The sequence below is a fragment of the Leuciscus leuciscus genome, assembly GCF_965113295.1.
Source record: "Leuciscus leuciscus genome assembly, chromosome: 17".
Taxonomy (NCBI): Eukaryota; Metazoa; Chordata; class Actinopteri; order Cypriniformes; family Leuciscidae; genus Leuciscus; species Leuciscus leuciscus.
The window spans coordinates 27,985,822-28,001,183 of record NC_138741.1 but is presented as its reverse complement, the minus strand read 5'-3'; the positions used below and the strand labels follow the sequence as shown (position 1 = coordinate 28,001,183).

The 15,362-nt window shown below is 39.6% G+C and overlaps 1 protein-coding gene across 2 annotated transcripts in view; it reads right to left on the bottom strand.

The window, feature by feature from the left end:
- Window positions 1-15,362, bottom strand: part of LOC309479097 (utrophin-like) — a 47,092-nt gene that overhangs the window by 12,279 nt on the left and 19,451 nt on the right. The window contains exons 10-15 of one of the 2 annotated variants that reach the window (XR_014199160.1): window positions 6,420-6,621; window positions 6,091-6,176; window positions 5,618-5,775; window positions 3,569-3,735; window positions 1,997-2,108; window positions 192-356 (exon numbers count right to left, since the gene is read on the bottom strand). Coding sequence is in view for 1 of the 2 variants with exons in the window: in XM_082142972.1 (XP_081999098.1) it covers window positions 220-356; window positions 1,997-2,108; window positions 3,569-3,735; window positions 5,618-5,775; window positions 6,091-6,176; window positions 6,420-6,621 (862 nt within the window). In the remaining variant the exon portion in view is untranslated. The remainder of the gene's footprint in view (window positions 1-191; window positions 357-1,996; window positions 2,109-3,568; window positions 3,736-5,617; window positions 5,776-6,090; window positions 6,177-6,419; window positions 6,622-15,362) is intronic. The other variant, XM_082142972.1, reaches the window with a different exon arrangement.

Genomic DNA, 15,362 nt, shown 5'->3' with positions numbered 1-15,362 from the left:
TAGTAATTCAGGAACTCGGAAAAACAGTTTCCCATGAGGCTGAGTGATGACAGGAAGTCATTACTTCAATAGACAGAAATGTCATCTTCTAGTCATAGTCAAATTACCAGGAAGGATGATATTGCTACACTGTTTAAACAAGAATCATAAACTGATTAAAAATCTGGAGATCTCAATAAGATCTCATGCACCTTGAATATTTCCACTAGGAAAACTCACGTCTCCAAATGCTCTTCCTCGAGGATGGTCTGCACGGGCAGGTAGCCGAGGCGAGGGTGTTTGGTGAAGTATTTCTTTGAGCGGAACTTGTTTTTCAGCACCTTGGTGAAGTCACGCACATCTTCTCCAGAGGTCGTCTATAACAGAGAGGATGTAGGGAAATGCTCTGTTGTGCATGAAGAATTACAGTGACAGGGTCTTGGATGGAGTGTGTTCAGGTTTTGAAAAAAAAAAAAAAAAAAAAAAAAAAAAAAAAGAATTTAAAAATATGTATGAAAATTGTTTAAAAAGATATATATTTATAATAATTTATAAATATGTATATATGTGTGTGTGTAATATACAGTAGTCAGGGGCGTAGTTTGTGGGGGGGTTGGGGGGAGATCCCCCCCTCCAATATTTATACCATGATCACATAAAAAGGAGGCATCAGGAGGCATACCCAAACTTCAACCCCCCCCCCAATGTTCAAACCAAATCTAACAGTAGTCAACATTTGAAGTGGATCAAAACCTTTCGTCAAATAGATGTATTTTGAACAATACCCGTTTTTGTCTAAGGACAACTTTGATATACTTTTTTGATCCACTTTAAATGTTGACTACTATATATAAATATATATATATATATGGAGTTTTCCCCTCCGTCTCTCTTGCTCTCTCCTGTTTCAGGCATTTGCTCATTTTCTCCCCATGTTTTTGTGTACCACGTAATAAGTTGTTTGTGAGATTATTGTATAGGGGAGGTTCTGGTGCACTGATTGTTAATGGGTTTTTGTACTTGTATTCCCTTAGTGCAGGGCAGGTTGTATTTTCTTGTGTTTCATTATTTATGGAATGATTATATATTAATTTAAGGAAGCTGTAGGGATATGGGCAGGCTTTTCTCCTGTTTATATTGAGTTACAGAGGAAGTTATCTTTAGTTCTATGCCTTTTGTTTGCATCTTTATTTTGTGTTTAGAAACTTTGAAGTTTAGAAATGGGAAGTTTACTGTAGTTATAGTTTATGTTTAGTTAACTTAAATACTTAAATTTTTATATTTACAACTGTTCCTTCTCCTCTACCCTAGACAGGGGAGGCCGTACAAAAGGAATATATATATATATATATGGTTTCACTTTATTTTGATGGTCCCTTTAATACATTCTGTTGACTATAAGTAACGTTGCACCTACTTGTCTACTAACTCTCATTAGAGTATTAGTTGAGTATTAGTAGACTGGTAGGGTTAGAATAAGTTGTTGTTGTTGTAGTTGCAAAGTTACTTATAGTTAGTAGAATGTTCAAAAGGGACCATCAAAATAGTGTTACCATATATATATATATGAAGAGTTCAGATGCAAAAGCCTCTAAATGCCATCTGAAATTTTCTTATAGAAGGATCATTTTTATCAAGCTTGTATATTTAAGTTCAGTAATTTCACTTAAATGACAATTAATAGGTAATCTTCATTGCCATTTAAGTGAAATTATTGAATTTAAATATACGAGCTTGATAAAAATGATCATTCTATAAGAAAATTTCAGATGGCATTTAGAGGCTTTTGCATCTGAACTCTTCATATATACTTTTTTTTATAAGAAAATAACAATAAAAACACATTTATAAATACATATTTTTAATAAAAAAATAAAAAAAAACTTCAGAAAATTCAGGGTTGTGCAACACCCACCCTTTTACCGCCCCTAATTTTGTCCATAGTGAACCATTTAAAAACACAACCATCGTTTTATCTTTTAAATAAATAAAAACATAAAGAGATCGAGATGCTCACAGGGGTGCAGTACTCCACCATGGGATAGCTGAGATGATGGTCCTTGGTAATCCTTCCCGAGAAAAAACACATCTGACACACGTTGTAGTTGAAATGCTTTAGACTTCGATACCTAAAGGACAAACAGATGTTCCACACTGTTAATTATGGTCTGTTATTGCCAGGGGCGGTTTGAGGATTTCATCCTCAGGCGGTTTAGCCCTCAGGGACAATGTGTAGCAAGAGACCATTGCCTAAGTTGTGCCTCTTTAAATTAGGCACCACTATATAGTAAGTCAAAATAGCTTAAATGGTATTGGTATAATGATACCAGTCTTTCTGCAGTACACTTCAAATTGGTAAACAGTATCGCATTTAGTTCTCTTTTGCAGCATTTTTTTTTTTGTTTGAATGGCTTAAAATCTCTTGAATGTTTAAACTGACAAGACTTAAAAAAATTTTTTTAAAAAAAATGATAAACTTTCATAAGGACGCAGCACTGGCCCAATCATTCAGATGGGAGATTAGTTTTAGGGGAGTTGAGACGACAGATGGGGGGATGAATCCCCCCTAAAACAATGTTTTGTTAAGATTATTCAGATATGCCATCAGTGCCTCTTGACTGACACTATCAGATGAGAACAAAACTTGAACTGAAGTGGTTTGGATTTTAACACTATTGTCTTACTGAAATGAATCAACAGTGAACTGACTTGAGCTGAATAATGACAGTATTGTCTTCTGTAGAGCTGCGCTGGAGAGAGAAATGATTTTGTTTCATAACTGATTAACTTTGCAACGTTGCCACTGCTATTAAAATAAATCGAATCAACAATGAACTAAATTTAGCTGTATAAATGACACTATTGTCTTTTGTAGAGCTGCTCATACAGCTGAAATTGAATTTGTTTCATAATTGAAGAATTATGCAACATTAATACTTTTATTTTCCAGTTTACTGTAAAGCTTCTCTGAAACAATCTGTATTGTATTATAAATACATGTGACTTGACTTGTGGCACAAGTAAGACACAAACTGGTGAACCATTGCTTATTAGTTATTTTACATGACTTATTTTTTACAACAATAAAAGCACAAATCTCATGTTTTTTGGGATGAGAACTGTTAGATATGATATGCATGACAGGGGTCATATCAAATGCATGATATGCATGACAATTTAGTGCAACCATGTTGCTAATTATGCTTCATATTATTATTATTTAACAGTATTTTTATTTTATTATAATAATGTTTATTTTATTTATTTAATTGTCATGTTTATTTAATGTTTCATGCTAAAAATAATGAAATCACAAATATCAGGGTTTTAAACTGTTCCATTTGTTCCATTTCCATAAAGATGATCATTTAAAAAAAAGAAAAGAGTAAAAATAATAGTAATATAATATATAGCTAAAATAATATTTAGTTTGACCTTCTGATGTGGACGAACAACATTATCTGAAGGTTATGCACCTCTTTTGCTCAAGAAGAAAAAGATCGTTTCCAACCCTAATGAGTCCACAGCAGTGGCACAACTCCGCACTTCCACCCTAAAACAAATTCACCATTATTGACTTTTGTTTTACCTGAAGCCCACCATGGGACACTCTTTACAGATGTTACATCTGGCCTGGTGTTTAGCCGTTTCTGCGGCGGCGACTCTGTGAAGTACAGGCAACCACACCATGGACTGCGGCTCCAGATGCATCCAGTCCACGAACTGTTGCAGCTCGATGACATCATCACGGCCCACCTGAAACCCACCAGCACAGACAAACCCCTCATTCATTACTGCAATGCACTGCATGACACGCCATAATGGAGCTGTCTGAGTCTAAAAGCACTCCGATGGTCTATTTATCATTTCAGAAGCGTATTCATCTACAACCCAAAACCTATAATATCCCATCACAACCTTATTAGCCCGTGGGCAAGGGATCCATTAGTAATTTTGAAGTGAAGCAAATGGGGCCAATTGTGGTCATTTGTGTCTCCCCCATGGCATTAAAACTGCTACGACTGTTATGAATCAATTACAGCAGGCCAGTTAAGGCAAGACTATCAAGAGTCTTGCATTGCATGGAACATTAAATGAAAAGAGCTCCACAGTGACTCAAGTAAAAGAGTGAAGTATTGGAGGCCCCGTCCAGGGTGGCTTTCAGGAGAGCTGAACGGATTTATAAATACTCCATTATACCAGCGGATGTGGTTCACATCATAAAGCACACCATCATGTGATATTATGGGAATGCATGCACACAAATCAAGTGGATTTCATTTAAATATCTCTCAGCACTTTGTGCATCAGCTGTCACACCGACCGCTAACCGTCTGAAAGTGGCGGTGTAAATCCCCGGGCACGCCTGTCACTCTTATAACAGAGCTCATCATTTATTTATATGTCAAAACTCACTGATGTGTAATGATGAGCCCCTATACCCACATAAACAAGTCTGAGCATCCGTTCAGCAGCTCCCTTTAGGAATATATAATGTCCCACACACCTGAATTATGTATCATAGAATCTCGTTCATTTGATTTGCATTAATACACCTTTTTGTTAAAGATAGTCATTTATTAAAGCATGCATAAGTTTTTTCACTACCTCAGTAATGCATTGTTTTTTTTTGTTTTTTTTTTGCTATGTTTATATTATAAAGTTCAAAAGAATAAATTTGAACAAATTATGGACATCACCAGATGAACATCTAATTGATCAGATGCTTCTCACAGATTTATACTGAAAATATGTTTGTTTATGCTTTCTTAGCTCTAATTCACTGGTTACAGGCATCCCATTTCAGCCTAAAACAAATGTGGCTAAATGGAGATCATTTGGCCTCGGAAGAAATTTATAAGAAATATTTGAGTTCATATTGAGATCTCTGTTTTTCAAGTGCACTTATTTTGAAATATTGTTGACATCTCTTCAGAAATATTTTTTTCTTTCATTAACAAAAACAAAAACAATGATTTTTTTTTTTTGCTAATTGACAAAGCTTAAATAAAAACGTCTAAAAGATTACTTAAATAAGTTAAAATTGAAGCACTACACTATTAAATAAAAAACTGAATTAAAAATAAATTAAATCAGTTATACAAAAAAAAAACTAGGAAAAATTACAAAAGCACATGACGTAATTACTAAAAAAATAAAAATAAAAAATGCAATACGTATTGTGCTTTTCTGATTTCGCCTTTCATGTAGTGTGTAATTTATCACAACAAACTGAGCCATCTGACCAATCAGATCACAGGAGGCTCTCGGAAACGAAGGGTTTAGAGAGACTGAATCCTTTATTGAACCATTTCAGACACTGTGAGAAAAGTGGTGATGTTGCAATGTATATTTTGAGAAAATTTTGTTTGTTTTTTATCTTGGATGCATGTAAACCTATTGTTGGAGACCTCCAAAACAAAATTAGGAACCTTTAAAACAGCCTAATAGGGGCACTTTATAAAACTATGATAGTAGTAACTGGTTCTCAGGAGAACAATCTGGCTCACAAATCTCCATTTCACCTCGATTCAATCTCATTGCTGTCTAGGATTAAAAACTGATATAAAATGAGAATTAAAACAACTGATATAAATCTCATAATCTCGTTCTGTAGCCGACAGGCAGTGTAACTCACATATTGAAAGCAGCTCCGGACACTGGGCTCCATGTTACTCCCTCCGAACGCCGCCGCCTCCCCGAGCTGATATGGGATTCGGATGCCGTTGTGTAGCAGTAATGCCAGCTGCCTCTGGTTACAGATCCCTGCAGCGCTGGCCACCTGAGCGAACAGATCTGTGGAGGACAACACCAGCAAAACTCAAAGAACATCACATTATCAGACTAGGAGGGTAAGTGGGTAAGGTTTCAGACATAAGATCCAATTTATAAATGTCCTTGTGGTGATCACAGCAAGGACAGTGTTGCATTCCACTCCCAGTAGGTCTGAGACCTTTAAAGACACTGAAATCAAAGTTTCCAGTGAATTTGTGCTCAAATATTAAAGTGTAAGAAAGAAGCCAGTGTCTCGCACATAACTTAATTAATCTCATTTATAAATTGAGAATTAACAAAACATATAGAATACATATTTAATATCAAAATACTTGCATTTGTACTTGTCCTTTATGGGTCCTTTTGAAAGAGAAAACAAGCCGATCTTAATAGACAGCACTTGAACTTTTCCGCTTCTTCCACTATTAAAAGAAAACAGAGACATTGATGTGCCACAGAAATTATACACGTATTATCTTTTGAATGTCTGGTAAATATCTTGGTGAGTAACAACCACAGGTAGTGGTTATGCCTTTACTAAACAGTTTTGTGTCAGCTTGTCTTCTTGGCAAAAATAATATTTTATTTAATGTGACGTTTATACTTTTTCAAGTGTGACTAAATATGTTTATGGCCACTCTATTGAAGATAAGACCCATACCGACCTGTCATAGACTTTTAGAAGCCAGTTGAGACACAGATCCACACACAGAGGGACATTAACCAGATCCGGATGCACCTGCTGAAGTTCATGGTAGATTGCGCAGAGACAGTTCACGATGCCTGGAATCTCCAGTAGCTGCTCATTATGAGTGAGTTTGTGTTGATCAAAGACGCTCTGGGCTCTGCTGAGCTCCAAAAGATCCACTGAAACAGACAGACGGTATTCACATACGATTTCATCTCCACTCATTTCTGTGTCCACAATGAATTCCATTCAGTGTATTTTAATGAAAGTCACCAGAGCGTAACTCATCCGTTGGCGTGTAATGAAAATTCCCTGGTGAAAAGGCAGCAAAAAAATTATATTTCTTATCAGCATTCATCAGATTTGCAACCAATTATACGTTTCAACAACTACCCTTTCTCAACATTTCCCACATCCAAAGATATGAAGCAAAACGCAGCTGCTGTCTTTTACCAAAAATACTATCCAACCAACCTGACTGCAAGCTATTTCTGATCAGGCCCGCCCAATCGACCCTTATAGAGTTTCCAATAGAGCGGGGGAAGGATACCTGTGCGTTCTGTCTTTTCAGTGTGGCAAAGTACTGTAAGGCCCGCTATATTTGGTCCAATCTCCGGTTCGCCAATACACGGGGAAGGTATCACGTGTTCTGTCCTCACTCATGCAAAGTATTGGTTGGTTAAATTTGTAATACATTGATCATATGTATTTACTCTGTCACAAGTTAAGCTTGGTGACAGGACATGAATTACATGGACTTGATACACATGCACACATCACTACCTGATTATGCCGGCATTTACCATCTTTTAAGATCAGAATGATGTTGTAATGTGTTTACCCCATTTGAAATGAATTTGATATACATTTTGTTTTCTGTTTAATTCAATGATTAATTTTCTTTAATAACTTCACAACCAGATATAATTGCAATCAGAATTACCTTTTATTTCTTGAAAGAATTACCCCCAAAACTTTGTTTTGGCTGTTGGCCTTTTGGTCTCATCCCATGCTGCACCATCAAACAGTCCGTTTGATTCAAACATGTTTTTGTAGCATTAGCATTGCCTAATTGGACTGCACCATTGGTAATTTTGTATGGGGGAGGGGGAATATCTGGTAAACAATTTTTCCCTTTTCATTTCCTTTTTTTTTTTGGTTTAGTGTGTTGGTGGTTAAGTACCCATGGGTTTACACAGTGTTATTTGTGAATATGTTTAGTGTTTTATTATTTTTATTTTTTGGTGTATAATGTGTTGTATGTGTATTCCCTGCTTGTTCATTTGGAACAGGCTGAGGGTGGAGTTAGCCCTTACAAATAGGGAACTGTAGAGACTATCAGGCAGTCTTGGTCTGTTTAAGGCTGGAGGTGTGTGATGCTGTTGCGAATTGGACTGAATTATTCGGTGTAGCCTTTTTGCACATTGTTGCAGTTTTTGTTTTGTCTTGTTTGTACCTTTCAATGTAAATATATATATTTTTTTCTCTCTATAATAAACCACCGTTTGGAGATCCACTGAACCTCTGCCCGCTTGTTCAAATTATTCTCCCTGACCACTGGGCCATCTCTTACAGTTGGTGTCAGAAGTGGGATAGCCCTGGTCATAAACAAGCTGGATTATTTTTGCTCATTGAGATGCCACCAAAGCTGAGGGGTCAGCCTGAGGAGGGCAATGAGCAAGATCTGGGTCAAGGTGCAAGTGGAGGTTCGTCTGCTGCTGAAGTTACTTCATCTGGAGGAGAAGCAGCCATCACCAGTCTTTCCAAGATGTTCCAGAGCTTTATGGAATATCAGCGAGATCGTGATGACAGGCAAGAGAGAGAAACGGCCCGTCGGGAACAACAATACAAGGTCCTCCAGCATCAGGTCAGCCAGATACAGCTTGACTTTGAACACACCAGGGATGGTGTGTCTACTTCGGGTAAATCAGCTCGAGTGATGGACCAAGAGCTACGTATGACAAGGCTGGAAGACAACGACGACATTGAGCATTACCTCACAACCTTTGAACGACTGGCAGAAGTCGTAAAATGGCCAAAGGAGGACTGGGCTATACGCCTTATCCCGCTGTTGACTGGTAAAGCACGGAGCGCTTTTGTCTCTATGGACCCAATATTGACGCAGGATTATAATGCGGTCAAACAGGCAATCTTGTCAAAATATGAAATCAACTCTGAAACCTATAGACTGAGATTCCGAGGGCGTGAGACTCCAGTAGAGGAAACTCCCAGAGAACTTTATGTACGCCTCAAGGATCTGTTCTGCAAGTGGGTAGAGTTTGACAGCTGCGACAAGGAGGACATTATGGAGACTTTGGTGTTAGAGCAATACTTACGAGTGCTCTACCCGGAAATAAGGACTTGGGTCAAAGAAAGGAATCCCTTCACTGCTAAAGAAGCTGCTACACATGTGGAGGCCTACATTGCAGCACGAAAAGGCCCTGGCAACTATCGATATGCAGGCATGATACATCCTGGCAGGGGTAAGTCTGAAGGAACTGGGGCTGGTTTAAACTCTTATACCACTAGCCCAGCCAAGATCCTGAAGCCCATCTACAATAAGACTTATACTGCTAAGGCCCCACAAGTAGGACAACATTCTGACAGGACCGATGTTGTGTGTTTTAATTGTGGAGAACGTGGTCATACTAGTCCTTTTTGCCCCTTGAAAAAACCCAAAACCACCAGTCTTTGTTGGGTGCCCCGTCCTAATCATTCCCCCACCCATGCCCACAACCCAGAGCCCACTATAACCGTCTTGCTTAATGGTAAACCACTCACTGCCCTAATAGACACAGGTTGCTCCCGTACGCTGGTACAGTCTCAGTACATCCCTAGAGATATGTGGAATGAGGAGGAAACCGTCTCCATTGTCTGTGTACATGGAGATAGAACAGAGTTACCCACAGCAGATGTCTATATTGAAATACACAACCAGCCTTATCTGATGGGTGTGGGGGTAGCCACCAATCTCCCCTTCCCCATTTTGTTGGGTACTGATGTCCCTATTTTGTCAGATCTAGTGCAGAGCAGCACTTGGTGTGGGGTAGTTACAAGGGCCCAAACCCAGCATAAAAGGCAGGAGACAGAGATTAATGCTTTGAATGAGATGCCTTTTTCAACTGCTGACATAGAGGCAGAGCTTAAGCCCACTGATGAAGAGAGGTTAGCGAGGCGTAGGGAGGAGGTGAAGGGACTTATTGACAACGCTGACCATGTTGATCTAGATTTAGGGGAACCTGAACTAACCGAGTCTGATGTAACTATACCCAACAACTTAGCTGAGTTACAAAAGGAAGACCCCTCTCTGGTGGAGTTCTTTAAGCAAGCTGAGAAGGGTTGTCTCTTGCATGGCCTGGGAGAAACATATGTTCTCAAGGCGGGCCTTCTCTATAGAAAGAGTAAGGAGGAAGGAACTCAGTTGGTTGTACCTAAAGCATACAGGAAGGAGGTGCTTGAGCTCGGACATACAATTCCCTGGTCTGGTCATTTAGGTTTCATGAAGACCCTTATGAGAGTTTCTAAGAGGTTTTACTGGCCTAAGATGTATACTGAAGTGAAAGAGTACTGTAAGTCTTGCCCCGAGTGTCAGCTCACAACTAGTTATAAACCTCCCTATGCACCGCTACACCCATTACCTGTCATTGATATGCCTTTTGAGCGTATTGGAGTAGATGTGATAGGTCCATTAGAAAGGAGCCAGTCAGGGAACAGGTTCATTCTTGTTATCTGTGACTATGCCACTAGGTATCCCGAGGCTTATCCTCTCAGAGAAGTCACTGCTAAGCAGGTAGCAACTGCACTTCTCAGATTCTTCACTCAAGTAGGCATACCTAAGGAGGTCCTAACAGATCAAGGACCAAATTTCATGAGTCGCACCCTGCACCAGGTTTATCAACTCTTAGGAATTAAGAGAGTAAGAACTACCCCTTATCATCCTCAGACAGATGGCTTGGTTGAAAGGTTCAACAAAACTCTAAAAAATATGCTGAAAAAGTTTGTTTCAGAGACTGGAAAAGATTGGGACAAGTGGTTGCCATACCTGTTGTTTGCGTATCGGGAGGTACCCCAAGCATCAACAGGATTTTCTCCCTTTGAACTCCTCTATGCTCACCCAGTCAGAGGTCCTCTTGATGTTTTAAGAGAGGCCTGGGAAGCACCAGCAAAGCCAGGTCAAATAAACATTATTTCTTATGTCTTAAAGATGAGAGAACAGTTGGAGAAAACTACAGCTATGGCTCGAAAAAACCTTCTTCAGAACCAAGCACGTCAAAAGGAATGGTATGATCAGACAGCCAGAACCCGCAGCTTTGAAGAAGGAGATGAGGTATTGTTACTTCTGCCTACTTCAGAAAACAAGCTACTGGCCAGGTGGCAGGGCCCTTACCGGGTCCAACGGAAGGTAGGCCCAGTCACCTATGAAGTTTACATTCCATCGAGAAGCAAGCCATTGCAGACATTTCATGTTAATCTACTAAAAAGATGGCATGTGCGACCTCCATCTTCTGTTTCTCCAACTAGCACCAGTGAATCAAGTCCAGAGAAAACTTTGTTCATTCGAGCAGTGGAGGACGAAGAGGAAGTAGAGGAACAATACTTCCCTCTTCCTCGCCAATCTGCTCAACTAGATTTGTGCCAACTGTCAGAACATGGAAAAAAGCAATTACTGGACCTGATACCACCGGGTCTATTCAAAGAGACACCTGGTCTGACCAAAATGGTATCACACCACATTACCCTGCACAATGCTAAACCCATTCGCCAACCTGTTTACAGAATACCAGAACGACTCTTGCCTGCCTTTAAAGAGGAGTTAGAATCCATGCAGAATCTGGGGGTCATAGAGCCATCTGCCAGTGAGTGGAGTAGTCCAGTCATCTTGGTGCCCAAGAAGGATGGCAGCCTTCGTTTCTGCTTGGACTTTCGGAAGGTAAACAGCGTCAGTAAGTTTGACTGCTATCCCATGCCCAGGGTAGATGATCTTGTGGAACGACTGGGACGAGCTAAGTACATCAGCACCCTAGACCTATGCAAAGGCTATTGGCAGGTTCCGTTGACCCCAGAGAGTCAGGAAGTGACAGCCTTCCGAACACCATTTGGGCACTTCCATTTCCGGGTATTGCCTTTTGGCATCCATGGGGCACCATCCACCTTTCAACGAATGATGGATCAACTCCTACGAGGTACAGAGGGATATGGAGCGGCTTATCTAGATGACATTGTCGTCTATAGCAAGTCATGGGAAGAACATCTGCTTCATCTGAAAGATGTTCTAGGGAGGATTAAAAGTGCAGGACTTACCCTTCGCCCTGACAAGTGTTTTTTGGCCAAGCAAGAAACACAATATCTGGGATTCGTTCTGGGTCATGGAATGATTCGGCCTCAAGTCAGCAAAATTGAGGCTATTAAGTCTGCTGGAAGACCACAGACGAAGAAACAAGTGCGGTCCTTCCTTGGACTCAGTGGATGGTATAGACGGTTTATACCAAACTTTTCTGCACAAGCTGCTGCACTGACCAGTCTCACCAAAAAGGACAAACCAAACAAGGTGGTGTGGACTGATGAATGTGAACTTGCTTTTCAGGGCTTAAAAGACACTCTATGCAAGGAGCCAATACTGCAGAGTCCCGATTTTGAACAGGAGTTTACTGTGCAAACCGATGCTTCTGAGCACGGCATTGGAGCCGTTTTGTTACAGGGGCAGTCAGGACAATTAAGACCGGTGGCTTACATTAGTAGGAAGCTCCTTCCCCGTGAGTCTAGGTACTCTACGGTGGAGAAGGAGTGTTTGGCTATTAAATGGGCCCTGGACTCTCTACGTTATTATTTGCTGGGCCGGAAATTTAGACTGGAAACTGATCATCGGGCCCTGTCCTGGTTGGGGAAAATGAGAGACACTAATTCTAGGATTACAAGGTGGTTTTTAGCTATGCAACCATTTGATTTTGAAGTCCTTTATAGATCAGGCACCCAAAACTGTACTGCGGACTATCTTTCACGGACACCTCACGAGGTGTCTGGAGAAGGGGGGGAAAATGTCACAAGTTAAGCTTGGTGACAGGACATGAATTACATGGACTTGATACACATGCACACATCACTACCTGATTATGCCGGCATTTACCATCTTTTAAGATCAGAATGATGTTGTAATGTGTTTACCCCATTTGAAATGAATTTGATATACATTTTGTTTTCTGTTTAATTCAATGATTAATTTTCTTTAATAACTTCACAACCAGATATAATTGCAATCAGAATTACCTTTTATTTCTTGAAAGAATTACCCCCAAAACTTTGTTTTGGCTGTTGGCCTTTTGGTCTCATCCCATGCTGCACCATCAAACAGTCCGTTTGATTCAAACATGTTTTTGTAGCATTAGCATTGCCTAATTGGACTGCACCATTGGTAATTTTGTATGGGGGAGGGGGAATATCTGGTAAACAATTTTTCCCTTTTCATTTCCTTTTTTTTTTTGGTTTAGTGTGTTGGTGGTTAAGTACCCATGGGTTTACACAGTGTTATTTGTGAATATGTTTAGTGTTTTATTATTTTTATTTTTTGGTGTATAATGTGTTGTATGTGTATTCCCTGCTTGTTCATTTGGAACAGGCTGAGGGTGGAGTTAGCCCTTACAAATAGGGAACTGTAGAGACTATCAGGCAGTCTTGGTCTGTTTAAGGCTGGAGGTGTGTGATGCTGTTGCGAATTGGACTGAATTATTCGGTGTAGCCTTTTTGCACATTGTTGCAGTTTTTGTTTTGTCTTGTTTGTACCTTTCAATGTAAATATATATATTTTTTTCTCTCTATAATAAACCACCGTTTGGAGATCCACTGAACCTCTGCCCGCTTGTTCAAATTATTCTCCCTGACCACTGGGCCATCTCTTACATACTCGTTAATTCATCTGACTCCATAAATGAAAGGTTTTAATAATATCTGTGCCTCACTAAAAGTGAGCGAATGTTTGACTAATCCTTTTAACCATTAAATAAACAATGTCAAAATCAGTTGGAATAATCACATTGTAGCAATTTAATATTTCAGATATCAGAGATCAATTCCACAATCAATTCAAATACCTAGAACATGGTTATACATTTGTTACACCAAAGAATCTTACCCAGCTTGTACCTGAGATAGAGAGAGAGAAAGGGAGAGAGAGAGAGAGAGAGAGAGAGAGAGAGAGAGAGAGAGAGAGAGAGAGAGAGAGAGAGAGAGAGAGAGAGAGAGAGAGAGAGAAAAACCCCACCTATTCAATTCCACGTCCAGCCAAGAAGAAGAGACCAGAGAGCACCTTCCTTTATTCTCTCCTGACCAGGTGACATGGGGGATGGGGTGAGACCACCCTCAAATGGCTTCTATCCCACAGAAGGGGGGTTGCCTTATCTGGCCTTATCTCTAAACCAGTTTTCTATGAACTTCTATAAACCTTATTTCCTTTTATTTTATCTATCTGGATATGAGATATCTGTACCACTCACTTTGAGACATTTCAAATGTCTCAACACCAAAAGCCAAAAGTATAACAGTCAATGATAAACATTCGCATTAAACCATGTTCTTGTGTGAGTTATTTGTTGTTAGTTCATGTGCTTGTGTGAGTTCAAATGTTAATTAGCCAGCCGGGCCCTTTTGTCCCATAAATCAGGCCTCAACCAGTATTTTCAGTCTTACAGTACTTTAATTCAAATTAAACTTTTATCTGACTCCATTTTATCTCAGCCTCAAATTAGGTTGGAATGCCAAATAATTATTGATTTATTGACCATTTGTACAATAATTTATCAGTTACCAGTGCCGCTCAGGGTCTCACGCAGGCCGTTCTTTTACAAGGATCCCATGGTCACAAACTCTGGTTGTTTCAACCCAAATTTGGGTCAAATATGGACAAATCCAACCGTTGGGTTAAAAATGTAACCCAACAGTTGAGTTTGTCCATATTTGCCCCAAATTTATGGCTTATACTATTTAATAGGCCGTCCATGCTTGCCATTATTTATATCCCAGACAACAATATAGTGTCGGCCCAGATCCGGGCCACATCTGGTACATCTGGATTCAACGTGTACCAGATATGGGCCGGATCTGGGCCGACACTACACTATGTTGCTGTCTGGGATAGTAGTTCCGTTTAGCCTCCTACAGTCATCTATATAACAACTTAGTTAAAGCTCAAACAATAATCAGAGGTTATGGCTAGTACTATGAAGTAATGTCACCTCATGCTTGCAATTATTTCAATAGTATTTTTGTCTAGCCCCCTATAATTAATAATATAACAACTAGAATAAAGCTGAGACAATAACCAGAGGTTATGGCTTGTACCATGAAATATGCCACCCCATGCTTGCTATTATTTCAGTTATATTTTTTTCTAGCCCCCTATAGTGAATGCAACTGAATAACAACTACTAAAGTCAAGCATGCAGTTAGTGATCTCATGTGGAGAGAAGAGAGAGGGAAGAGGGGGTGAAAGGAAGGAAATGTAGATAAAGATAGCACAGATGTGTGAAAGACTTGCGTCTAGGATGACGATGCTAATGTTGAAGAGAGAGTGTTAATGCTAGTTTCCAGAAAAGTCCTTTGTTTTCTCAGAGAGTAGCCCTTCTCTGAGTCCAGACTTGGCTTCAGCCTTGCATTATCAGCAGGTTGCCTGCCGGCTCTAATGCTTTCCAAAATCCTACTGCGATTTGAGGGATCAAACAAAGACTCATACAGTAGTTAGTGTACCGTAAATGTCCTAATAGTGCCTGACAAAATAAGCAGAGAGAGATTAAGATTTCATGATTAAAATTGCCTTTGTCTTTTGCTGTTTTTTCAGCAAAAGACTGAATCTGTTTTTTGAAATCAGTTTTTTTCCCTTTGTATTTCCTCCAGTCATTTCGAGTGTGCAGTGAAGAGGGGAGTGCACACT